General features: G+C 46.2%; 5 protein-coding genes across 5 annotated transcripts; 3 read left to right on the top strand and 2 right to left on the bottom strand.

The window, feature by feature from the left end:
- Nucleotides 1-734: 734 nt before the first annotated feature.
- On the top strand, nt 735-3,177 carry BT62DRAFT_1079913 (homeobox-domain-containing protein; the record flags this gene model as incomplete). The annotated part of the gene is made up of 5 exons (XM_043179541.1): nt 735-1,465; nt 1,513-1,584; nt 1,639-1,650; nt 1,709-2,508; nt 2,850-3,177. Exons 1-5 carry the CDS (start codon nt 1,100-1,102, stop codon nt 3,175-3,177), a joined length of 1,578 nt encoding a protein of 525 aa, XP_043035263.1. The 5' UTR covers nt 735-1,099.
- A 1,245-nt stretch (nt 3,178-4,422) lies between these two features.
- BT62DRAFT_1011347 (uncharacterized protein) lies at nt 4,423-5,017 on the top strand (the record flags this gene model as incomplete). Its single annotated transcript, XM_043177774.1, has 3 exons — nt 4,423-4,514; nt 4,573-4,586; nt 4,644-5,017. The coding sequence occupies 3 exons, from the start codon at nt 4,423-4,425 to the stop codon at nt 5,015-5,017; spliced, it is 480 nt and encodes a 159-aa protein (XP_043035262.1).
- Nucleotides 5,018-5,042: 25 nt separating this feature from the next.
- BT62DRAFT_1011346 (uncharacterized protein) lies at nt 5,043-6,783 on the bottom strand (the record flags this gene model as incomplete). Its single annotated transcript, XM_043177773.1, has 7 exons — nt 5,043-5,207; nt 5,238-5,488; nt 5,852-5,930; nt 5,991-6,085; nt 6,151-6,319; nt 6,375-6,499; nt 6,654-6,783. The coding sequence occupies 7 exons, from the start codon at nt 6,781-6,783 to the stop codon at nt 5,043-5,045; spliced, it is 1,014 nt and encodes a 337-aa protein (XP_043035261.1).
- A 1,149-nt stretch (nt 6,784-7,932) lies between these two features.
- Nucleotides 7,933-8,650, bottom strand: BT62DRAFT_472765 (uncharacterized protein). Its single transcript, XM_043181074.1, has 4 exons — nt 8,590-8,650; nt 8,432-8,543; nt 8,030-8,372; nt 7,933-7,971 (listed from the first exon to the last, which is right to left on the bottom strand). Exons 2-3 carry the CDS (start codon nt 8,520-8,522, stop codon nt 8,098-8,100), a joined length of 366 nt encoding a protein of 121 aa, XP_043035260.1. The 5' UTR covers nt 8,523-8,543; nt 8,590-8,650; the 3' UTR covers nt 7,933-7,971; nt 8,030-8,097.
- A 13,781-nt stretch (nt 8,651-22,431) lies between these two features.
- BT62DRAFT_923163 (uncharacterized protein) lies at nt 22,432-23,296 on the top strand (the record flags this gene model as incomplete). The annotated part of the gene is made up of 4 exons (XM_043184475.1): nt 22,432-22,521; nt 22,570-22,683; nt 22,732-22,896; nt 22,982-23,296. 4 exons carry the CDS (start codon nt 22,432-22,434, stop codon nt 23,294-23,296), a joined length of 684 nt encoding a protein of 227 aa, XP_043035259.1.
- Nucleotides 23,297-26,647: the final 3,351 nt, after the last annotated feature.

The following is a 26,647-nucleotide window of genomic DNA, read 5'->3' as shown; positions in this document are numbered from 1 at the left end:
ACCCCCCCCTATTAAAACATTTAACATTAATTCTCTCTCTCTCCGCTCAATCCAAGAGCGTCCTCCTCCGAGATGATCGAAAACATATTGGCCGGGTTGGGTGGGGGGATGGGGGCCTAGAGCGGGGGGAGACGTCAACGTTGCGAGGGAGATTTGCAATGTCATTGTCAGTAGAGGTGTGGCGGGGGCCTAGGTTCTTCCCATGACGACCGTACGGAGGACATCTCGCACCGTTCGAAGGCGGGGGAGGGAGTGCGTCTCTCCATTATGCATTTAATAGTCGCTTCAATTGACACCCGTTATTAAACAAACCCCGTCCGAGCATCGTCGTCATGCAATCATCGGTGGCGTCCAGCCCAGGGTATAACGCAAATGCCGGATGACGGAATGCAAACAACAGATATAGCACACACACACACACACACAGAATTTATCGTGCGAGTCGTACATTACCTCGTGAGTTCTTCCATTTTTCCTGCCGTCGTGGGCAGGAATCCAATTCAGGAAGGTAAGGGGTGGGGTGGGGGGGCTGGCTGCCCTTAAACTTCGTCTTGCAGGATATATGTCATACATCAACGTCAATGCCGTGACGTGTGTTCTTTTTTGCCGGCCCCATCTTTCTTCTGGTTGCTAGGAGAACTGCGCGCAACCGTCGGAACACTCGGGGAACCCCCTCCAACCCCCCCCCAAGTTCTTTCCCCCCCTTCATAAATTTAACCTTACGGGACCATACTCGCCAACAAAGCGTATACTTCCCACATCGAGGCACAACAATAAATGTTACCGATCGCAACTCAATCCGAGATTGGGTTATGACGTGAAGGGCACCAAGGGACAGGGTGGCGATAAAATTCGGCTCTAGGTCCTGCGGGTGCTGTTACCATTAATGTAATTTCGTCGTTGATCTGAACGCTTACCCTGGCTCTCTCCCTCTCTTTCTCTCTTTTTCTTTTTTTTCATTCTCCCCGACCGACGTACTAGGATGTGTTGAGGAGGGTATACAAATCCTTTACTCTTTTTTCTTTTTTTTTAATTCGTCGGCGGTTTTCTCTTTTCTCTTTCTTGGTCACATAGTTTTTTATTCCCCCTCCCCTTTTTGATGTCGAGGGAGGAGAGATCGCCTCCGCCGACAGACACTGCTACTGCTACCACTGCTACAACAACTTCGTCACGAACACACGACCCCGCTGCTTCTTCTTCACACAGACGCGCGCCTTCACCTCAGCCTGAAGCGAGCACCAGCACCGGTATCACGCGCAGACGCCGTCGCGAATCAGAACCAGGACCACAACCCCAGGCAGAGGAAGAACCGATGTCGAAACGGGTCCGCCGCCGCTCGGTGGGGAGTTCCTCAGAGGGCGACACGGAGAAAAACCCGACGCCACCACCAACGCAGAAGAAGAAACGCACACGCACGCTTACGACCCCTCACCAGTCGGCGGTTCTGCATGCTCTCTTGGCTCAAGTGAGTCCTGGTGGGTAGGTTAGAGCTAGTACTGACTACGTTTCCAGTCACGATTCCCTACTACAGCGATGAGGGAAGAAGTAGGAAGGTCTATTGGTCTGAGCGCGAGAAAGGTTCAAGTGAGTGACAACACCCTTTCATTTCCAACCAAAAAACTCACTCGTTATTCTCAGATATGGTTTCAAGTACGCACGCACCAGCGCTCTTCTCCATATACCCCGCATCTAACCGAAACTCCCACAGAATCAACGTCAAAAAGCACGGCGCCCACGGAGCCAAAGCGATATTCCCCTGACGCGTCCACCACAGTACGGCCCGTTCCCGAGCACGTCTCACCCGCTCCCACCGTCGTTCCCACCCCACTACGGTTATCCTCCAGGCCCCGCCCCGCCCCCGCCCCCGCCGTACTTTGAGCCCTCGTCGTCGTCGCTCCTCGGTCCGGGTATGCCAGGCAGGTCGTTCCCGCCTCCCCAACAGCAGAGCCCATTCCGGTACTCCCGCCTGCAAGAGCCCTATGCTCCTCCACCGCCCTCTCCGCCTCCTCCGTCCCTCTCGCGCCGATTAGACTACTCACGGACTCTCCCACCCTTATCGTTCCCAGGCGCTGGCAGCAGCAGCAGCAGCCCCCGCCCGTCATCCGCCCCCTTCCGTCTCTTCCGTGGTGCCAGCCCCGCACAGTTTCGTGGTGCTAGCCCGGGGCAGTTTCGTGGTGGTAGTCCGGCGCCACTCCCAACGCGCTCGTATCACCGCTCCCCCTCCCCCGAACGTATCCTCCCTCTTCCAATCCAGTGGGGACCGGGTGAGGGCCCGCCACCACCACCTGCGTTCGGAGGGACATGGGCACGACCAAGCTCAGGGAGCGGCACGGTGTTATCGCCTGTCCACGCGAGGCGGTATTCCTATTCCTTAGATGAGCCCCCCGCCCTTCCTACACCCCCTCCTGCTCCCGCTCCCACTCCAAGGCGCTCGGGACGATACGATCCCGTCCGTGGTACCATCATCCCCTCCGAGCCAACTCCGCCTCCTCCAGAAGAGCAAGACCGGTCATGAATCGAAAATGAATACCCCCCTCCTTCCCCGCGGGGCCCCCACTTTTTTGTGTTTCGCTTTTTTCACGAACTATCGTCACGTCCTCGCTAAAACGTCTTTGCTATCCTCGACCCACTAACTACTGCTACTATTATCATTCCCTTTTTTTTTCTTTTCCTTGCTTGCTGTAACCACATTATTCACTCATTTGCAGATAATATCAATATCATTATAATACCCCTTCACTTACTATCAAACAGTAATTTATGTCGTATTCGGACTACATACTGCCTTATTGATCCATCATCTTGTAGTCCCATGGCCCCACTATATTATGTCGCCCCATCCACGTCAGTCCGAGTGCTTCTCTGTCGTCGCAGACCTCCCGCCCGCTTTTCACCCGCGTCTCTGCCACAGGGTCCCCCCACCCCATTAATGCATGTATACCCCTCAGTATCAGGCGTCAGCGTATCTGGAATGGATGGTTCGCCCATGGCAACCCTTTCCCGACTTGTGACAATCGGGAGAGCGGAGTCGGGCGGGGGATCAAGGAGCGACAAATATTACGAGGGCGAAATCATATCATCGCGAGGTTTCTCTTGTCACGAAATCCGTCAATCTTCGAGGCCTACGAGTCGTCTCGCCTGTCCCAGAATATAACCGGTGCTCCTCGTGGAGACTGATGATCCTCTCGCCACTTTCTCCGCTTGTACCACTGCAACAACGATTTGATAGCTTACGTCGTACCTCCTTTGCAGAGAAGGATGTACTGCTCAACCATCTCAATAGGAACACGAAGATGTTCTTTAACACGATGGAAACTATCCTCTCCACGAAAATGATGCACACACTGGTCCAGGAAAATCATCAGCAAGACAAACGGTATCCTTTCTCACAACAACTTCAGAGTCAAAGGACCTTTCTGGCCTAGCGGAGGGGAATAAAAAAAGTACCGTATTCGTCTTCACCAGAAGCCAGAGATTCCACAGCAGGCGGGTTCCCTTCGTTGTTCAAGTTAATTCTTGCAGTTCCTTGAGGTGATCGATGATTTCTCAAGCACGTCCAATCCACAAATCGAAAGTTACCACGAACACTCTGGAACCAATCTCCCACCCCTCGAGTCCAGCCATCCATACACTAACCTGTGGGATAAAACACGGCCGGATGGTGGGGGAAGTCAGCGGAAGGAAGAAAAATGATCCGCGGCGCGAGTAATTTATAATGATTGCCGGCAGCCAAACCCGTTCCTCCTCGTTCGCATAAGACGTGATATCTCTGTTTAGTTCTGGGATAATATTTCGTACTGATGGTCCAGTGTCGGTATAATTGGTACCGGGCTTCAACGTACTACTTGCTTCCTGGTGAATATAGATCCCGTGACTTTTTTTCTTTACTTGGTCCTGACTCAGTCGAGATTCCCTGACCCTTCCCATGCGAAGAGGGATACGTTCTGGCTGCTGCCTGGAACGTGCATAAGATTATATAGCCAGCTTCACCTGTTTTGGTTTCTTTGGACAGTGAGTAAAATTGTTCGTACCTCGTTTTCGTTACGCAGTGATCCGTTATTTTACTTCCTCCAGCTCACGATCTAAAAGAAAATTGACACCCGAACAATACCTGGTCAACGGATCTCTTTCGTGTCCGGGTGAATAAATACTGGGACGTATTTTACTCCTCGTTCAGTCTAGATTCCGTCTTCTCCCATGGTGAGGGGCACGTTCTGACTTCCCGGACAACCTGCACATGATTCTCTTACACAAATGGCACCCCCCGCCCTTGGTACAGTCAATCCGAAGATGTTTGTTCGTACCTCGTTTCGTTAGGGTAATTACTTCCTGCACTTCAAGGTCTAAAAGCATCGAGGCTTCAAAGTCAGGGCAACATCCCGCGTGGATGTTTAAAGGTGGAAAAGAAGATCGGAGTCGTTAATGTCGAATCTACATGCGTCCTCGTACGTCGCGAATTTCGGTCAAAACCGCAATGTTTCTAAAATCGGACAAACTGAAAGCCGCAGACGCGTGTATGTGGTTTATTTGCGTTCCTTAATGAAAGAAAAGTCTCTTTTCTGATTTGTACAGCAGTGGCGTTGAGTGTGATTTCACACGCACCCACGCACCCACGCTCAATCTATCATGAACAGTTCATTTAGATATATACGCGCTACTGAAGAAAAGTGCTCGTGTGAATGACGGTACCGCGCCTAGATTCCCGGCCCCACAGAGCCACAGACAGAGATATTCGGGAGTGCTTGCTCTGGTTTTCATCTCGGAGAAACCGACGCGTTATCAGCGTTCATTTCAATCTAGGGTCTACTCGGCTATTGATGGGACCCCATCTTCGGTAAAGGGAAGGAAACCTTTGACGCGTGTTCGTTCCTTGCGTTTGTCGGTGAATATGGGTGGTCGTGTCTTTTTTTCTTGTTTTCCCGTGTTGGAAATGAAGGCACCGGTCTATTGTTGGCGGGTTTGCCTCTCCCGAACCGAGCTCGAGGAGCATACGCATACTTACTTAACGCTTGGTTGACGTACGGAGGAGAGGTCTCTTGTGCTCATACCCCCCCGAAACCTTCTGATTCACCTTTCAACATCTCCGGTATCTCCGAAATGAAGAGAGCCTGAGCGCGGGTCTGTGCTGGATGGAAAGTCTTCTGACCGAGAGGTACCTTTGACGGCATCGCCGTGAGGGTAGATGTCACGGGATTGTTCATCTTCATCTATGCCGTTTGAGGCACAAAACCACTGACTGCGCCCCTCGCATCGACAGGTTTACTTGGACTAATCAGACATGCACCAGCCATACCATGAGAAGAAATATCCGCCGTCCTCCCCGACTCCTCCTCTCGATCTATCAAGGGCCCAGATCGATCGTGTTTCAAGGTGATCGAGCGCGTTTTTCGATCCGCCCACCTACCACGTTTATTGAAAACACCCGCCTTCAGGGTCGACGGGTATGTCTTAGGAGGTGGTACTGGGCCCGTTTTACTGCGCTTCGACTCTTGACATGTTACACACCCGCTGGTGGATATTTTCGTATCGAGTCTGTACTATGCAATTCTTGGGGGGTACCAAAGTCCGATGGTTATTTGATGGTTGCTCGTAAAAATTATTATTCACCCCTTGTCCCCCGTCATGAAACTGAATGACCATGTGATGGAGAAGAAAGGGTTTCGCGGTTCTGCTCCTCAGTTTGATTATGGTAAAGCTGTCCATAACTTGGCGACCTTGAAATTACAAGAGCATCATGTCCCTATGGCATTCAATATGCGATGTTGACGGATCCATTTACCCCGAGTTATAATTCCACAATTCCACTCCCCGACGAGTGCTACGAACATTGTACAAGGGTATCACAGGTTACCAAGGATGTGGGCGATGAGTCCATCCCTGTAACATCCCATAACTTTGATTGAAAACATCCGGTCTGATAGATCGCCGTTCTAAGCGACAATTAATTTCATCGGAGGAGGGTAAAGCTGGCTTTAAGGTGCTCCCTTTACCGACGTCCTGTAGAATGAATAGTCCCCTCCAATTTCCGGCGTCCTCATGCTCGAGGGCCATATGCCCACCCCCAATGAGTAGTCAAGGAAATCGGCTGAACGAATATGGAGAACGCTTCTCGTTAATTAACCGCATGGCAGGCCATCGTCAAATAGCAACCTGTAATTGCGGAAATCATGACGACGGTGAATGATCTGTGTTGCTGACAACTGGAGATTACAGTCTTGACAACTGTGAATGATGATCGTTGAATGATCGCGACCTCGTGATCATTGTCATCGCGTCCAAGGTTAATGACCGTGAGGTTAGAACGGGCCGGCCCTGTCCCCTGGGAAAGATAGTCCCTTTTCGATGAGTCCAGAATAGATGGTGAGCGACTTCACGAAGATAGAACGGTAAGGCAACGCTACAGCATACGATCCTGAGATAAGGTTTAGCTGAATGCTGGTGGATGTCTGCATCTCTTTACGACGATGTGGAAAGAAATAGATGCCATTGATTCCGAACGCTAAGAGAATCATGACTCTCAGTCAATGTACCCCGATTTCTGGACTCTAACCTCCTGCCCATAACGTATAAAGCTCCCCACGCTAAACAAACATCCTATTCCCCGCCTTGCACCTCTTCAACCGGTGATACGAGAATTTCTCAATGAGGGGCACCCGTATCGCGGCCGCAGGACTTGAACGTGCCGATACACACACCGAGCTGCCTCCCTGTCGTGGAGCGGGAATGATTTATGAAAGTCGCATAGTTCCGGATCATCTCCGCAGGCCACAAAGATGGTGCCATCCGTGGAGAGCGTCGAGTCGGATCACATCACATCTGATGGAAGCACCAGGAAGCAATTGAGGAATAGAACACCATGATGGTTTGATCAAGGGCAGCGCAGATATACTGAAGCGGTCCTGCGTTTGGAGACACCAGCCTACGGAAGGAGATTATGCCTGTTAAGGTCTTTTAGTGAGAGCGAATAACACTCAAAGAATATCTTGACCTTCCTCGTCACGTCTTATCAACCTCCACTGGCAGAGGAGCATTGTCAGTCAGGGTCAGCTTCAAGATTCCCGCATACGACTTAAGATGGGAGAGCGGCCCATCACCATATGCTCCTTCAGGAGCGCTTTTTAAATTTCATATCAACACGGTGGTCCATACTGAGGAGCGCGTGGAAGTCGCAGAAATGAGGGACCAATGTAATAATATCAGAGTAATCCAAAAACGAAGTTCTCTCCTCGCAGCTCGAAATCTAGAAAACACGACAAAACATCGTGGAGGACGTTCTGGCCAGAAGAAGCGAAGAAAGGAGACTATGTCGAGGAACTGATGGACTGGGTTATTGCCTATGAGGGTACTGCGGTCAACATAACCCATGTAGTCGAGGGGCCTGAGACGACGGAAAGGCGCGCAGGGGATATTTAGTTGTCGGTCCCATACGGAGACGAACAATGTAGACACTGTGGGAGTCTTTCCGAGTTCTCATGTACAGCAGCCATCTATCATATCCTTGCCGCCTGTGTACGCCCTGCACTCCAAACGATGTGGATTGATCGATTTCAGGAAATGGCATCCGGCGTGTCTAGCGAGTTTCTTCGAGCCTAGAGCGCGGCAGAAGTGAAGACTCGGTTCGGAATCAGAAAGCGTTTCTTCGTGAAGTTGTGAAGACCAGGGTCGTGGCGACAAGCGTGTATGTGAAAGGGAAGGATTCTTTGATTGGGCACATACTGAAAATGAATTTTGTTAATGGATCAAAACCAGCAGCAGAGGCGGGGGCTACCTCAAAAGACGATGTTCTCCAGCAGGTCTGAGCGTAAGCGTAATAGTGTGAGAACATCTGCTGGAATCCCTATTATCAAAGACAGCCCCGGAACGATCTTCCGTGCTAGCGCGGATATTGCGCTGCCGAAGTCCTCCCGGTCCTGTCCAGGGCGAAGCGCGGCGATAAATACGGGTCGAAGAACAATAAAGACCGAGCTAATGCTTTTGGACTACAGGAAGTTAGGAGAAAGCCCAAATAGCTAAGTTCGCCATAACGCACAATTCGAGTAACAAGAAGCTCCGAGCACGAACGATTCTCATAGGTCTTGACATCTGTGGAAATGATAATCAGGAGCAGAAGTCGACGAGGTTACCGCAGGTCGATCTAGTCCGAGGTTGACGCATAGGATTCAAGACTAAAAAGGGTCGCAATCTCCACAACTCAAACCCTGAACAAGCCCTCAGAAAATAATACGTGGCGGCTTTAGAGTATAACCAGGGTTTCAAGCATGCTTCAACAAAGGTAGTTTGCACCTGAAAAAGAAAGAATCGAAAAGAAGCATGGTGCGGTGTTATTTCAGGCCTATTTTCGAAATTGGCGAGATACAATGTCAGGAGCGCATCTAAGCAGCAGGACTGAGTAGTCAGTATAAGAGGTATCTGCACGAGGCTCGTGGCTGACCTCGAGACAATGGGCGGACATTGACTAAGAATAGATTCCCCGATTTTGACAGGGATCTCTGTTCAGAGCAGGCGCGAAGACAGCTCTGCATAAGTGAGCGACTTCAGTGACTCTGAGCTCCAAAAGTAAATGTACTATCATGTCTAGAAAATGAATGCCCTTTCCTCTGCCGGAGTCAGACTGTTCCGATCTCTCTCGGGTACACCCAATAGAGTTTTGGGTACCTGAACGCTGAATTGAACGGCTTCAATTTACGTCTCAGAGCGATGCGAAGAGATACGTACCTTACGTGAATCTTGGGGGCCCGTATTATGGCATTCATAGGGTCCAAGATCAGGTTCATTAATATGACACGCGGATTATGGAGACGTGAATCAGCAAGAAAACAAGATCAAGCGATGAAGTTTGCTGCGAACAGGCTGTACCGGGCTCGCAGTATGGATCCTACTGAAGTATCAACTTCTTAGGCCAACTGTCATGCGACATGTTTCGGGATTCCAGAAATGAAGTGTCGTGGAGTAAAACCTAAGTCCAGACTGTCATCCTGTTGCAAGGAAAAAGATGAACCTGGCCTAAGAAGACGCTCGCGTATCTCATGATGGTAAATTTTTGACGAATTTGAAACTGAAGGGTCTTCACACCCACAAGAGTCCTCGGCAAAGAGATCCAGCAAGCGCTCAGCGCCGCATGGAGGTTGGGAAGGAGTCAGCCATCACGGCACGTTGGCATCACGGTCACGACGAAGCTTTTGCCAAATAAACACGTTTCTCTTTTCATCACCCGCGTCCTCTCTTGTAAAATGTCTCTCTATTGCTACGAAATCAGCTCTCTTGGACCACTCAATAATACTGAGTGACTGAAAGGATTTTATCTCGCACTTTCCCATCGCGATTTCCTTTTTCTTCGTTTCCTGAAACTTTACGATGATTGCCGATCTTTCCCTCAACCTGAAGGCCTCGACCAAGGTTTATCATGATCTTGAAACTATGACAGAGAGTTTGGCGTGTTTGGGGCACAAGGACTCGTTCCTATGCTTCTGGAGTGCCCAAACTCATGCAAATGTTCTTTTCTGAAAATCCAGCTTCCTGGACAGCGGGAAAGAAATGCTCCCGGTGTTCTTGCGGCGTAGACTGGCAGACTCTGCCGTCATTATGCCGTCACTATCACTGAGTCAGATCGCTGCGTACTCGACGACATGCTCTCACGCCTGACAATCTCCACCTGAAGAAGTATTTGCACGTCCGACTCCGGTCAATGGCGAATCTCGTCGCTCCGTTAGCATATTATCGAGGTATCAAAGTACTTTATGGCTGGGAAAGCATTCTCACAATTAAGTCCAGATATTATGATGAAAATGAGTCCATCGAAGCCGCAGTGGAGTACGAGAGGAATGTGTATGGAGACTTCAGACTGACCTCCCTATGTGACACATCTGCTTGTCGAACTACTGAACTATCACCTGTAACTCCCGCGTCATTACACACGCCGCTTTTTCTCATTTTATCTGTCTTCCCGGCGACATACTAATTACCCGCCGCCGTACGGTATGATAGATACTCAACAACGACTGTAGAAGATATGAGCAATGCCTGAGATTCGCAGGGCTAGGCGGAATGGCCCCTTGAAATGATGAAGCGAACCCCTCGTTACCTGCTTGTGATAACCCATACCAAGTCGTCTTCCGTTGAGTGATGTTGAACTCTCGGCTAACCTTTCTCTTTCTAGGCTCCCGGAAAATACGGAAAATGCTCCTCGGAAGTTGGGCTCATTTAACTATAAAGATACTCCTGGAGGCAAGTGCTATGGTTCGTGACGGTACCGGGTTTAGGTGGCTGAGTTAGGAAAGGGCCTTAATGGTACGACACCATGGCCTGTCACAAGAAGCATTCTTATTAACGTTAATTGTAGAGAGAGCTGTGGCCGTCGCTCTTGTTCATGATGGTAACTTATCGTCGGTGGCAAATTCCGCCGAGAATGTTCTGTGGCATAATACATTGGGTGTTCGGAATATCCGGTTCCTCTCATGTCGTTTGTCTGTCATGGAGGCACGCCACAGTCAGTCTTTTATTCCCCTGATAGCACATTGCGACACCATGTCCCAATCTCCAAATTTTATCCTGATGTACAGAAACCAGGAATCAGAAATGTTACGAGTATCGCAAGAAATAATCTCAGAGGCAAACTGTGCAGTCATTATATTAATGCATCTGTCGTAGGAAGTCTGAAGAAGACGAAGGTCTTTATGGGGGGTAATCTACTTAAGATAGGTATTGACATATGACAAATGTTTTAATGACAAGATCCACAATACGCTTATTTTTCACAATGTGATGGACTGACTTGGCATGCTACGTTACATTTTCTCCATTCACACATCTCCACCACGGACGTCAAGCCTTTATGCAGCAATAGCCATAACTCGCAGTGCTTCTGATTCGATAGAGACATCCGCATCATGAATTCCTTCTCGCTTACGGCTCCCGCGGATAATAGAAACATCCAATCGTCTCCCGTGATTTCATCACCAGGTAACGGACACCGTCCCCTATGGGACCTACAATGAGAAGTACTAGGTTCTGTTCCATTGCAGATCTTCTCCTGGTGACATATCTGACCACAGACATTATCTGTTCCATTAACTTCGACAGTAAAAGGTTTTGCGCCGTAGAACACGAATGCGAAGCAGAATACAATGCCAGCATAGCGTTAGCAATTCAAAGGGTCATGACAGATGATCAAAGGGTGTCGTCAAATTGGCGCATTGAATACATTTACAAAACCAGGTCTAGATAACGTTTAATATCAATCCGAGGCATATCACGAATAGCCCCTATATCCATCTCCATGAATCATGTCCCCATGATCAGACCAGCGGCAGAACATGGTTATCTCAGTCTTCATGTCAAAAACGGTGAATTGAAAAGACACGACTATGCGCCCCGGACCGTAAGTGTCATTAAGGACCATGAAGAAAACTGTAGAGCGCGTTTCGGATTCAACGGCGATTCTCTGTGGCGCTTTGGATTGTCCATCTATCAGCAGCCAGTCGCGCCCTCACCAACGCCCTGGTCCTCAATTGATGTTCGGCATGGTCAGAGAATATTCGGTAGGTGTCTTGCTCAGAGTATATGGATGGACTTGGTGAACATATTGAATAACTAATCTCTCCGTCAGTTCTCCACATAGCACGACTATAAGGTAAGAAAAATACCTCGGAAACTTCTCGGTATCTATGAGAGAATCGGTACAAAACTACGGAATAGCAGTTCTGGGGCTGAAGGTTTATCCTGGATTAGGAGTATATGGGAATATCCATCGATAACAGCCTGTGTTATCACGTTAGTGGCTCCTATAGATAACGACGAGATCAGATTGAGGAATGACAATCGGCCTTCGCGGTAGTGTTGGAATTGAATGGTTCCCTGGATATATGACTGCAATGCCCAGATCCGTTTCGAGAAGACTAACCTCGCGGGAGATTCAATGTGAAAACTATTCCGTAATTGAAAGTAGATACTGGTTTGGTTAGGCAGTTAAAACAGACTCGGTGGTCGTGGTCCATGATAAGGAAGCTATGCCTGTCATGGAAACGGCCTATGCATAGAATGAATGAATATGGCCAGGTCGGTTACAGTGTACAAGACAGGAACCAAAAGTATGTCGGTGTATTCCACCTTTTTTTGTTTTCGAACCACGACACGATCACAGTATGGAAGGAAGAAAACACATGATCGAAATGCGGCTCCATCAATAAGGGATTAACGTACGTCTATTTAAAAAATGAAACACTAATACAATAATGGTGGCCACAGGGCTATGTGAACAACTCAGAGAGAACCTTGTAATTGAATAACCAGAGAAAGAGATCAATAAGAGGATGGACCATGACTAACCGGACGTTGGAAACGGATATTACTAGCCGTCTTTGAACATAATGAATCCGACCACGATGAGTTATACCTGAAACACCTTTTGGCATTCATGTTGCACCTGATAAGTTTAAATCATAGAAACCCAATCCGCAAGACTCACCATTTCTTGCAACAAGAATAGATGGGGCTAACGTCTATCGAAGAAACTATTAACTTGATGCGAAAAGAGATTATATTAATATGACAGAGCATTACTTGCAAAGGACTAATATGAAGAATAAAATTTCTACAATGGACAAATACATCAAATACACATCAAGAGACAGTGATTATATGGCTCCTGAAGTCTTTGATACAGAAAAAAAGGAGGACGAGCCCCGGCCCGATCCGAATCCTTGTTCGACCGCGGATCTACTAATTGCAGACACAAGCTATCCATCTCTTCATTTATTTCGATCCCAGATCTTTTCTTCTTCACAAAAGGTCCATGTACGGATTTCTGGGACGTATCTTTGCTGAGATCATAGCCGACCTTCTGCTTTTTTGTATTGCTGCGCAAGGACTGGACTCTCAAATGTGTTCGAAAACGACGTTCCCTGGGACCACTCGTGACGACCATATTCTCCTTTAGTGAGTCTGTTCGTACGATTTTCATCCGTTTAGACTTAGATTGGCATTAGTATCAACTCAGAGTAGCGGATGATATCTCCATCTTCTTCCGGGTCTCCTACCGCCAGAGTACAAGTAGATTCACCTTGAATCTCGACCAGACTCCAGCATGAGCCACCATTCACCCGCCCAGCACTTTGTCTCCCTCTTTCTGGATAGAAAAGGTCTCTACGCTCATATGATGCTAGCAGTGATAGCACCTGACCCATCGTGTCTCCCGACTCCAGTAGTTCTCAAATTCAAGTAAATCCAGATGGCGCAACGAAGTATGTCCAGAGCAAGCTTGTGTACTGGGGAGGGATCCGGGTGTTAATGTAAGTCGTCCGCCTGACGATAGCACAGACCCGTGTATTATGGTGGAGATCTTGATGTTTAACGGAAGGCGGGACTTCGATGTTGCAGCCCTGCTAATAAAGCTCGTTTTCTATATCTACTCGCGAGTGCCTCGTTAAAAGCTGAAAGCCTTCTACAAAGAACACTGTATTAAAAGATAAGAACTTTACTACAATTATATTCTGATACCCCACCGAGACACTATGGGCAAGCTCGTAGAACGTCATCCCGGAACGATGTTCGCAGATCAAGGGGATACGAATGTATTGCGGGCGATACCCGCTGGTCTGCCATACGGTTCATCATCTCCATCAAGGATCAAGATAAGAAAGTGTACTTGACATGACCAGAGGCTTTTATGCTTTTGCAAGAGCTCGTTTTCTGGATGGTGGTGCTTTAAGAATGGATGGAAGGGAAATAAAACGAGAACGTACGGGTGGTTGTTCGAGACATACATACATGAGTTGGTTCGACGTGAATTTCTTGGAAATACAATCTGGGACGCAAGGGTGATTCTAAGCTGAGGGGATGAGCATAGGACCCTTGAAAACGGATCAGAGGCTTGCGTGCATGCCATGAGTGATGAACTGAATGACGTTCCGTGGGTCCTAAGCCCAGTCAGTTTCAACGCCACAGCTGTATTACAGGACGGTCTTACTGGTTGTTATGGTCCATAGGTTACCATCTAGGAGTCGGCTTGTCAGGTTTTCTATTCAGCGGGGGTGTTATGCCACTCCCGAGTAAATCTGGCTTTGGGAGAAGTGTCTGCTGTACTCCATAATTTTGCAGTGGCGCTTGGACTTGCGAATCATTCTATCTCATCATAACGACGTTCCAATCCCAGACACCAATATACGCACATACCGAAGACTGACTTAGACTGTAGATGTTTGACATGATGAAGAAACGACGGTTGAGATTAAACCAGCATTTCATAACGATGGTCCTCATGACGGTGACAAAACAATTGTGTGTGGAGTGGCAGGATGGGAGGCCTTGGACAATGAACGGAGTGCCTGACAAACAAAAGGGGCTTGTACTGCGGACCAAAACGTTAATACTTGAAAACAATACTGGAAACCCGGTGTGACCAGAACGAGGTGTGTATCAACATAGATACTGAACGTTCTGAGTATGCCTCGACTTGGATATACATCAAATAGTGCTTGCGGGTTTGCTCGAGCGGGTGGGTAGAAAATTAGAAATGACTCCAACTACGGAAGGCAAAGGCAGAATATAATAGAAAAGGTTCTTCAGACAACTACATTGAAAGGGAATTTCACATCGTGACTGTATCAGGCCATACAATCAACATACTTATAATAAGACAACGTCAAAGAGCGCCTAACCGATCGATTCATTCATGGTCTTCTGGATATGATGGGTTAGGGAAAACATAGAGAAAGCTGACTGACGGTATCTGAGCCGGTATCCTATTTCCAAGTGAACGTCGATAAAGGGGATTGAGAAGGAGCTCCGAATAATGGACTCTGTCGCAGACCATCACGGCATATCGGCACGTCTATTTTAATGTCTTGCTACATCGGCCTCCGTTAAGACAATTAACTTGCCTGTCAAATATATTTGACATGTAGACTATCTTTTGACAAATTTGCAAGTTCTTTCATTTCTACCAGTATTTCTTTTAGAATTCAGACTCGTCCTCTTGTACTTTCTTTCAATGGGGTAAATTTCGAGGATCCTGGGCGTTCTGTATCAAACACGCTCTGGCATCGAATGTTTGTCTCGCAGAAAAGGATATCATGCAATTATTCCGTGTCACATTATTGCTAGAATTATCCCCCTCGCTCTGCCCTCAGCGATTTCCGGGAAATCTAATACGGACAAAGTGTGGCAGACGATAAACAACTGATGAGATCAATAAAGTACGCTCTCTCGGTCTCCATGGCCAGGATGACACGTGGTATTAGCAGAACCCAGAATTACGGCCTCCCATGTCAGTGTTATCCGCTTTTTGTCCTCCTCCGTTTGTACTTCGCCGGGATGACAAAGGAAGCTCTCAGAGACAACAGACATAGAAGACGCGGAGCTTTTGGCTTCCCTGAACGTCCTTTCTATCTGTTAAATGTCATAGGTCAACCCAGGGGGAATACCACTGGTATTAGTGATGACAGATACCGATAACATACATATGCGGTGCCGTGTGAAGCATCTCACTTGGATCTGTTCGTACGCTATCCTTGCCTAGACTTTGGCCGGATTGACCCAGTCTGACACCATCTGTAGCATTCCGGATTTTACGGATCGAGTGGCGCAAACATAATTCATTCAGATATATAGGTGCGACTGCCGGGAAGTACTATGACTGGACGGTACCGCTCAAGGCAACCAGGCCACACCGACTGTCAGGGACATACGTACTCGGCCATGGACTATGTCCCTGGTAAGCCACCGTCGCGGAATGAGGGTGCGTTATCAGCGTTAATTGTGAGGCCAGGCAGGGTCTAATTGGCTATCAGAGTTCCAAATGTTTCGTACATGGCATCCAGGGAAAAAAAAATTTAGCAGCGGTCCTGAGGCAACGTCAAATGCCCAGATGTTGGTTCCTCGTGTCGGGCTGCAAGACGACCACTATGACGATGGCCAGAACTTCCATTTCTCACGAACCATGTTTCAAAATGAAGGTATATTATGATTATTGAGAATGCTCCCCATTCATTCTTGGTTCGCAGTCACCTCTAACTTATACTGTTAAATTGTCCTAATGAAACAGACCGATGATGATGCTCTGTTTCCCCAGAACCAGTGTGGCAATGGGAGAATTTTGATCTCTCTAGTTTGCTTTCTACGAGAATAGGTACAATGGATCAGGATATCCTAGTCCCTTCATTTGATGGCGTGGTCTGGATGTGTTTGGAATGCAAGCTCGCTGTCCTTGTCAGAACAGTTACAGAATCACTAACTACGCTATAATGCTCTGCAAATATTTCTTCCATCACCATCACGTCAAATGGCTTGTTCCGGAGTCTCGATGTCAAACTTCAATATTGTCGCGGATCTCTGGCCGTCCTTTCTACATCCTTCTCTGATATGGACACTTACTTTTTCATACATTCTTCGACTCCTTCAAAGGACATTCGATGGTTTTCTCCCTAATCTAAGTCATGGGTGGCGTCTGTGATCGTGGTACATTTGTGGCAGTGACAAGTCTTCTCCTTTTGATGCATTTTAATTTGCTGCTATAGATACAGACACTTGAATGGAACGAAATTCACTCCGATCTATTGCGCTAGATGAGAGATGGATTGGCCGTTGCTGCATTTCGGGTATTGAAGTCAATTATTACAGCTTGGGGCTCATTAAGGCTCTTACTCATTTGACAGTGATCGCATACTTTGAATATATCAACAGCCAGATTGCTTTGCAGCGATCATAATCTCAACAGTGGGTATGAAGCATTCAAGGTGTTCTTGGTTTCATACTGAGAAGGGCCGTTCTATAAAATCAGTGGAAACTTTTGTACTTCTCAAATTCCCCGCCTTTGTTGTCTGGTGTCTATAAACTACAGAAATCGTACTGTATGGTTAGTGAATACTAACCCTATATATAATCTCTACCACTTCTCTTGGGCACGCCATCCGATGCACTACAAGCTAGTACATATCGACTCAGAAATGAATCGGTAGGAAAGGAGCTTCACGGTGGAAGTCCCAAGTCCGTGTTAAGCCAAGTTGCTCGCATATGGATGAGGCTCGGTATTCGGTGATGAAAAGAATGCCATGCGATCCAGACACACTCGGAAATATTCAGGCTAATCATATTCTGGGCCTTTCATAGGCAGTCGGGCAAAATGCCAGCATCGATGATTCCCTACCGCGTTGCGGTAGAAAAGAATTGGCGAAAGGGTGTCGGAAATGCGTATCCACCTTTTAAGACACCTTTTATGCTTTTAAATGCAGCCAAGAACAGCTTCATTGTAAGGTTCTCGTCGCTGCTCCTACGAAGATCAAAGAGACTAATTTCTCTTTCTCATTGCTTGGCTCGTTTAAATGGCGAGCTTTGAAAACGCAGGAGCATGGTCGATATCCATAACTTAAACATCCTCAGCGCGATATTGAGGTTCTAGATGCCCACTCTTTCATCGCCAAGTAAGGCGCAAATGTGCTGTTCATGGTAGTAGGCTTCATCGTAATGTAAGGTCGTGTTGATATCAGTGATGGAAGAGGGAATATGTGGAGACCCTCCAGTAGTGTTGGCTCCATCCGCGAGGGCATTCAGACAGTCGACAGAAGCGATGTAAGCTATTTGATTTACTTTCCATGCGCGTGCATCTAGCACCGTTTCCCTGTGAACCGTTCTAGTTTATCCGCTTCTCTCGGGACTCTCCTCCTCCATTCTCAACTTCACGTTCTTTACTCTCTCTATGGAAGGCAGGCTCATTCACAAATAGGCTATGAGAGGGGTACCAGTGATAATCGTACCACAAGCAGATTACAATAGTTCTGAGACCCATTATTAGTCCGATGTCAATTATGTACGAAATTTCTCTCACATATGGGTGGGGACATGGCCCTTGCTGACATCTTCATTTAAGAACATGTAAACGATGTTTGAATGTATCTCCGTATCAGGCGGTGAGTCTACGAAAAACAGAATGGTAGATCTAACACCAATTACTTAGCTAGGAGCAGTCATGGTCACGGTTCGACTCCGTCTGTTGCCATGGTATAGGCACGTCATCCTGTATTTTTCTCTGATCAAGTAGGCATCTCAGGTTACTGGGTACTGTGTTGCAACACTTCAAAGTAGAATCCGAATGGTGTTGGTACCGGCATAATGTCCCAATAACGAAATCCCTGACATGCAAGCCATATGCTGGTAAAGGCCACAGTAAAAGATTCAGACACCTGTCACTCTAATACACGGGGGGTATGTCAGCCCTGTTTTGAAGAGGATGACTCTACGGTTGAAAAAGGAGTCAAGGAAGAGCTTGAGAACCTTGTAAATCTGGATTTTGTGAACGATAAACCCTTGCCTTTCTATTAGTTTCTCTTAAATATTTAATATTCGCATTTCAGTCTTTTATCACTAAAATTGATATTGAGGTAGATAGAGTCATATTATAATGGTTGTCGTGGAGGAGCCAAGGAAATCACTGATGGTATGACATTGAAACAGTTTCTGCACTGGATATTGTCGTCGTTTGTATAACACGGTTATCAGAAACTGTGGTGCTGCTTTGGTCCCAAAAGATGAATATATAATGGCATCATTAGTTTGTGGTTCTTTTTAAAAGTGCCATCATTAGTTTGTGGTTCTTTTTAAAAGTGCCATCTTTGAGTCACGGATCCTCTGATATGGTAACGGCTTCAGCAAACGATATAGGGTGAACCACACGAAATTACATCGGCATGAAGCATCGTGTTGAAAAACATAACTGCTCCCATGTTCAGGTATCTTAGTGCATACATAAAATTTTGCATGTCCTCCAACTTTTGTCTTGAAATTTTGAGTTCGTGTCATACATGCCGACAGGGAGTGACAAGTGGTTGGCTCCTTCCACGCTGAGCCATTCTTGTCCTTCTTCACTCATGAATTCTATGAAAAAAAGAAGAGTGATTAATTTATTTGTTTTCTCTTCAAAATCGGAGTGTGTTCTTATTTAGATGCCTTAAAGAGGACAGGCAAGATAGGGCGATAATGTGTGATAATGTGCATGCGATTTTCAACCTGATATCATGTACTACAATTCGCGGGACAATGCATTATTCATACTCAATGAACAGCTCTCGAAAATTCTGAACACCTGGAATGAGCAAGGGAGCAGAGTCGCTGATGTCATACAGAACAGCTGCATATTCCTGGACTCCTGAACAATCCTGCCTACCCGACGGCTTTTGGCACACAAAACCCTGGTAGGCAATATTTCTCGTTTGCAGACAGCAACGTTCTTGATACACACATCCGTCCTCATCTACCAATCTCAATATAGCTGGGAACCAGGTACACCTCAATCTATAACATTGATGGTGTTGTTATGCTATCTGTTCTAGGAAACATACTTTCCATGTATCTATGGTCGTATTGAAGGCCGCTCGACAATGTACGATTCAATATGACCTATTGTACGTGACTACGGCTAATGACAAGACCGGGCCCAGATACGGACTGACAGAGAGAGAGGGATGTCAGCCCATACTCGTAATGTTTACTGTTGGATTTCCGCCACAATACAGGTATGCAATATACGTGTGTTGGATGCCTGGATGCAGAGGAACATGTCCTCAGTAGGATGGTATGTGGCCTCTAAAGATGTGTGGATACTGGTGAAGTGGCTGCAGGAGCGAGTGGGGAAATAATCGTGATTGACTCTCGACAATGATAATGATACAAGGCGTTCGGATGTTGTACATTAACAAGAAGCTTCCAGTAGCCTTAATGCGAACTTGAACAAGATCGCCTTTCCCTAGAACGAAGCGATGCTTAACCCAAACCGGCGAGTTGTAAGTCAGATACCAGAATTGCCAATAGCAACAACGCACCACGAGATCACATTGAGGTGAGTTGGGCCCGTCGAAGTGATAACTCTCTATCACTAGAGATTAGATTAGCCTGTAGATCTGGATAGCACAGAAACCCACTTTGTAGCTTTTTCATGGAGAAAGAGGAATAGGTTGACATGATCATTTAAGTGGGACGAGAGAAGGATTTGTTGATTGCGTCTGGGAGAGCACTCAGAGAGTCGACAGAAGTGACAAAGGCACCTCCTTGAACAGAGAATAGTCAGACAATTGATGTAAAGGAAATGTGCACTGCTGCCACATACCATTGCCTCAACCAGGAGATATACCAGTGTCAAAACGTGAGGAATATCGGCCTCCATGAGTGATATTAGGGGTCGTGACAAACAATCATTCTTTTACACTCTTTGTGCGAGGAAGCCCTTCCTGAAATATGCTATGGGAGATACGCCAGTGATAATTGTAGTACCACGGGTGGATTACAATCGTGATGTGATTGCTCTAAGATCCATTATCACTCCGACTCTTGCTGACATCAAACCGGTAAAAGGGCCGGCTTGGCTTTTTTTTCATACTCTCACATGGATTCTTGGCTTCGTACGGTCCTTCTTTGTGGGCTTGATAGTCCTTCTATCCCTTTCCTGTATACGAATGGAATGTCATGACCTCATACTAATCAATATATCGTGCTGGTCAAGGAGGCTATTATGTTCCGGAGGTGAGACGAATGAGATGAGAACTGGGGATCGGCCAACTTCTCAGACCCTTTCCCAATCCACCTCCGTACATCTTCATCTCCTCTCCTTCTGTGCAATCCCCTCTTCTGCTGGGATGACCCATACATGAACTTGGCTCATGATGTTTTGGTGGCAGCTGCAAAGCCCTTGTACCGTAGAAGCTTCACCGATCGAAGACTTGCAAGCGACGCCGGCGGAGGGCTACAAACCGTGGAGAAAGTGGAGAAAGCTTGATGTGTACTGATTATCGATTATGTTTGGATGTCTGTCTTCGCATTCTGAAGATTCGCTGACGAGATTCATATCCTCTATATAGCATATCAATGTCCCCTGCACCTTCAATGCCCTCAATGATGTAGTATGTGTTCAGAAATCTCTAGATAGGTCAGCATTCTGACAGCATCGATAACTTGACTTGGGGGAACGTTGCAGACGGAATATGTTCAAAGAAAATGTCATGTACTAAGGAGCATCTTGTGACTGGTACGTGCTTTGCAGTGAAGCCGTTGTCTTTGGAGGCTCACTTCATTCAAGATATACATTGGAGCGATGTCGAGGCCGTCCTTGTTATAGTTGATGTCACCGGGGAACCGGGAATGGAGGGTCCAAATAATGCTAAAAGGTAAATCGTGTATTTCCTACCCATATAGCGATCGCCAACTACTCTTCCAGCTCAGGAATGTGAGCGTCATTACATCACATTCATACAATCTCGCCCGGACATTTCGGCGTAGCCTTCGCCACCGGTGCTAGCTAAGGTATCACAAATCTCGAATGCTGTCGCCGAGAATTGATAAGAGTAGGGGGAATGCGATTTGATTTTCTTCTGATTTCTTGGCAACTTTACAGTCTGAACTACGAGTCTCTCTATGAAACAGGGAAAAAGCTAGACCATACGTTCTGGGGCTGAAACATCGGGGCCTAATTGTGGCTTTATCAGTCAACATTGAGTTCGAGCCGGTGATTTATTGTGGCGAAACCATGTGAATCAATCTTCCTGGCCACATCCTCCTCCCCTCCCCTCCCTCCCCTTGATGATATATGAAAATGGCTTACCGAATAGCTCGTTGTTCCTCCGAGGTATTGGGGTCTTTTAAGCTAGAAGAGGTTTAATTTATAGCTGCTATTTGATGTCTAGCACATATAGACATAGCCTCGCTATACTCAGAGCATATCGGGGACTTGATACTTGAGTCTGTTCTCGTGGTGCCGCGAATTATCTTCCTGAAATGAATATCGAGTCTTCTCTATCAATCTTTTGTCACTCTCCTGTGTAATCGACTACATGTGTTCAACGCATTCACCATGTTGAAAGTAGCATTATGTACCTAAAGTTGATCTTGTACTCCGCTGAGGTCAAGGTTAACATCCTATTTGCAGTCCCAGTAATGCTCGCTGTCATCGTTGATCAGATGGCCGCCATGAACCTGAAAGAGAGAAGCGAGACTGGAAGAATGCTAAAGCATTCAATTCTCGTATTCTTCCACGAAGCAATGAAGTGAAGGCGCTGTGTGCACAGTGAAATCAGGTAAAGGTACGTTTGGTCCGGCCTTTGCCGAAGTGGCTTATTGTACTCCATCACAAATCTTTTAAGGGTATTGAGCTCTTCGCCATCACTTGTCAGATTTCCCTAGCTCTCCTCTATAGTTTTTTTTTCCACCCATTTCCAAATCCGAGTTGCATGTCATGGCTGACATTAACACTAAAGCTTTGCAGGAGCGAACTCAACAACATCTCAGGGATACTTGTATTTCTCTCGATCCATTTCAGCAAAGTTCATGACTCTGTTTGTTTTTTTCTTTGCGCTTCTCACACTGCTTCATGCACCTATCATATGCTCCCTTGTTCCTGAAATAAGCTTAGTTGAATAGCATTTCATCGTTACCTGCCAGACGTATCATGCAACCATGGCCCAGATTGGTCTTCTTATTACCAGGGTATCCCATCACTGGGTTAATGCGACATGTATCCCAACACGAAGAAAAATGCGTTCTGAAGTTTGTTAGAGCGCCGCTGAACTTCGAGGTACTAATTCGCATTATCAGGAAGCAACGTTACGATACCTGAAGAGACACATGTCAATTCCTGTACTGGACATGTCGGCGTACGATACGGACATCGATGGTGCAGTAGGCGGAGCATGGATGATAATGGAGCTTGTTCGTTTCCTCCACTGTTAACAACGATCGGTGTTAATAATGTCCTAGATCAACGGGGAGAACGCCAGCTCAATATGGGAATCCCTCAGCCATAAGCAGAAGTATAAACTATCTCTCGCTGTGGGAGATCAATACCAGAACATGCTGTCTCTACGGTTCAATGCAATTGGAAGCATAGATGCAAGCAAGAGATGCTTTTTTATCGGGCCCATGGTTACTACTGAGATTGGCCCCAATCCAGATACCATTCTGTATCCTAATAAATGCAGTCCCTTCATTAACACTGCACATTGGCCAGCTGCTACTGCAAGAGGAGACAGGCGATTCGCACTACCGCCATCATCCACATCCTATCGGCCTACCCACCAGAGCTACCTATGTTCGGTCAACTGATGAAATCAGCTGTTCAAGCGACCTCGCTATGGATAAAACCCTGATCACTTTAGATCACCCGGATTTCTCGATACATAACATCATCGTTCGCTCAGACGATCCGACAGTAACCACTGGCATCATCGACTGGGAAGGAGCACATATCGTTCCTATATGGGCTACGAACCCTACTTTTATGTGGCCGATATTTGCACCTCCTGAGGAGCAGGATCATTTTTAAGTGATTCTTCGGGATCATATCATGGCACAGACGCCAGAGTGGTACTGTGCGCTTGGGGAAGATACATTGCCGATGAGGTTGTTGGAGCAGCGAGCACGGCTTAACACGGGGAGTTAGGATAGTTTCAATTTCTCGCTACTTCCACATCATTTTCTCAGTGCGAAGACTGTGGCTCATGGTGGTGTCGTTTACTTGTAGTGGTAGTGTTCATTCATCTATGTTTCATGATTCTATAGACCACATGTGGTGGTACTTGTGAGTTGTGTATCAGATGAGGTTTTATTATAGGTATCTTCATTTTCTACGTATTCTGTCAATTCCTAGGTCAGAATGGATTAGCGGCATCTTGAGTATGTCTACGGTTCGATTCCGTAGGCTGATATGGATATTGGGTGTAGATTTTGGTTCTTTGTAGAAACTGGAAACTCGGGGGCACGTAGAATTTTGTGTTTTTCTTTGTGAGCGTGCGTTCGCGTTTTCTCGTATGCATTGTCACATTTGTGTTTGCGTGTGGCAGCGTGATAGAGATGCATTTTGGGTCAATATCTATAAAAATAAATTTAGTAATCAAAACGAAAGGATGAGGTACCGTACTTCACAACAGTGGGAGTTGGTAATGCCCATGGACCGCCTCCATGACTCCTTCTGAAAAGTATAGTAATGGTAGAGCTGTACAGTAGAATCTATTTATGTATTTAAATATGAGAGCTGACGGAAAGCTTAGAGCTGCTGGAGGCCACGAGATATGATACCTTTGGGTATATAGGTTATGGCATTAGGAGTACCACCTCCGAAATTAGCACCTGCCTTCTTGGATTAGGGTACAAAGTTTACCGAGAGGATTCCTCATAGGAAAATGGAGGAAGGTTTGATAGTAGATACATGATGTACATCATCAGGAAACCTCAAACAGCTAAGTAAATGTCCGAGGGAAACGTGGTTAAAAAGAGTCTAGCAGCCTCAAAATGACTGTCTAAGTATCAAATGCTAGCTGAACGCATACAAATGTAGTTGAACGCATGCTCGCAAGTATTCCTCACAGAATTCTCTTGGCCCCAAACTTGGTCATTTTATTACAAGTTACCTGAGGTCGGTTTATGGGAATACTTCGATTCGTCGACCGATGTCATACTGCCTGATGGAAAGTACAGTTTTGATGGCCCTTCTGATTCCATTTTGGATGAATGGAAAGAAAATTATGCGTAAAGGCTATTCCATCTGTGGAAGTATTAGTTCGATTCCAAGCAATGGTGTTTGATAGAAGAATCTTGAATAAATTTTCGGATTTTCCCTAGTCATTGCTTTGGACAAGTATTTTTTTCCCCTGGGATTTGGTCGTCCAGGAGCAACCTCTAGATTCTATCCGAAATCCAATCTACTTATGCACAATTATAGGCACGGTAGTGGACAATCAGGACGGAATGCGCTTTGCACGTGAGTCGAAGTTCTGTTCGACACTGATAAACAATAATTGGTTGCGTCGTGACAGAACTTGGAAGAAAAATTGCTTCAACGCGATGAGCACTCCGTTCGCTGATGTGGATGCATCAAAATACGCCCAAGAGTAGCCAAGCTGCGGAGCTGAGTTCCATATGCTCCTTCTCTTCCTTCTACAATCACCATCATCCATCCGCAATGAGGTTTGGATGTCCTTTTCTGGTCAGTACCTTATTGTTGTTCTCGGATATTTACTGATAGTTTGTAATGTTATAATGCCGTCACCCTATCGGACAAGGATAAAGCACGGTGACTTGGACTGTCTCTTCTTTTTCCATTTTCTAGGGTCCCTCTCATCCTGAAATGCGTCCTTTTTTCTGGTGAGTCGAAACATATCTTTGGATTTTATATTGCTGTCAGTTTTCTAGTATAATCAGCAGCCCAACATTGATACCATGCAGTCTGACTTTTGGGTCGCCGGTTCTCCTTACTGGCAAAGGACACATCATATGCACAGTCACAGTCATGTGCCATTATCATGGCCCCTTTTCTTTCATCAGTCCATCGGGTCCATGGTTTCCAAATAAGAGATGATATATAGGTTGAACTAATCTCATATCACTGTTCTCTTGATTGTTTTTGGGCTCTTACACTAATATACCAGCTATGTAAAATGGCATTTATGATGTTCTCTGACTATGGTGATGGCATAAATCTCTCAGTAAAAGTATCCATCTGAGCAATGAATCTTTGTCTTTTCTAAAATGTCTTACAAAATAATGACTGACTCTCACTCAAGTTAGGTGAGTCTCAGAAAAACTTAGTGAGCAGTCCCGTCTGTCGCTTTAGTTCATTGCCTCATCCAGAGACACACAATTCTCTAACTGGACTCGAGCTCATATCTTGGAATTTAATGATTTTTCTTCCACTCGTAAAATCCATCTATTCATCAATGTTTTCTTCCTTCATGAGACAGTGCACCTGCTCTGTATGAGTGGCATACCATCCTCTATTGTGGTTCAAATCTGCAAGATGACAGTCCTGTTTCCCTGCCCTTTTACCTATCTTCACCCAATATGTCATTCATCACCACTTCACCTTCAACCACTGATGCTGGTAATTGCTTTGCTGGGTCAGCATTTTCAGGTATGGTTCCACATCTTTTCTTTGACAGCATGTGGTAAGACTAGGTACTTTGAGTACAGATTGTTGGTATAAAAGGTAATAGCAACAGCCTGCATTTCCAGTAGCCTTTACCATTTTGGATTCATGTTCAAATCAAAGATTTGTGTTGAAATATTTGTTTCACCCATGCTCAGAGTAGCATTCATTTCACCAAGCAGATCTATTTCTGTGTTGGAATAGTGGCATCCTAAACAAAGAGTTCACACAGGTCCTCCTGGAATGTATGAAAATAATATCCCTCCAACAAGAGGTATTGGAGGCCACTGCTATAGGGAATTGACCTGACATTGGAGTTTGAAATAGGAAGTAACCTTGATCTCTGTGGTGATTACTGGAACTTATCCTATCTTGAACAAAAAGAAGTACCATATCCAGCTGCAATAACACAAGATGGAGTCCAGCTATAAGTCACCCTGCTATGAGTAGATTAATGTGTTATAAAAAGAGTTTATTACAAGGTCTTCACATATAGATCAAGGCCAAAGCATCAGCCTCATTTTTGAGAGGATTATTCTGCAGTTGAGAAAGGAGGTCAAGGAAGAGGTCTAAACCTCCCCTCTTGTAAATCTGGGTTTCATGAAAGATCAAAAATACTTTTCATTCTATTAGCTTTTCTTATGGAGTTGACATTTGCAGTGTAGCCTTTCATCACTAAAATTTTCTCATGTCCAATCATCAACAAAACATTGGACAAGCTTCTCAGCATCCTGTGACCTCATAGTTCTCTCT

This window comes from Guyanagaster necrorhizus (assembly GCF_019112545.1).
Source record: "Guyanagaster necrorhizus MCA 3950 unplaced genomic scaffold BT62scaffold_35, whole genome shotgun sequence".
NCBI lineage: Eukaryota > Fungi > Basidiomycota > Agaricomycetes > Agaricales > Physalacriaceae > Guyanagaster > Guyanagaster necrorhizus.
The sequence above is the reverse complement of the archived record's forward strand: the minus strand, read 5'-3'. Positions and strand labels throughout refer to the sequence as shown.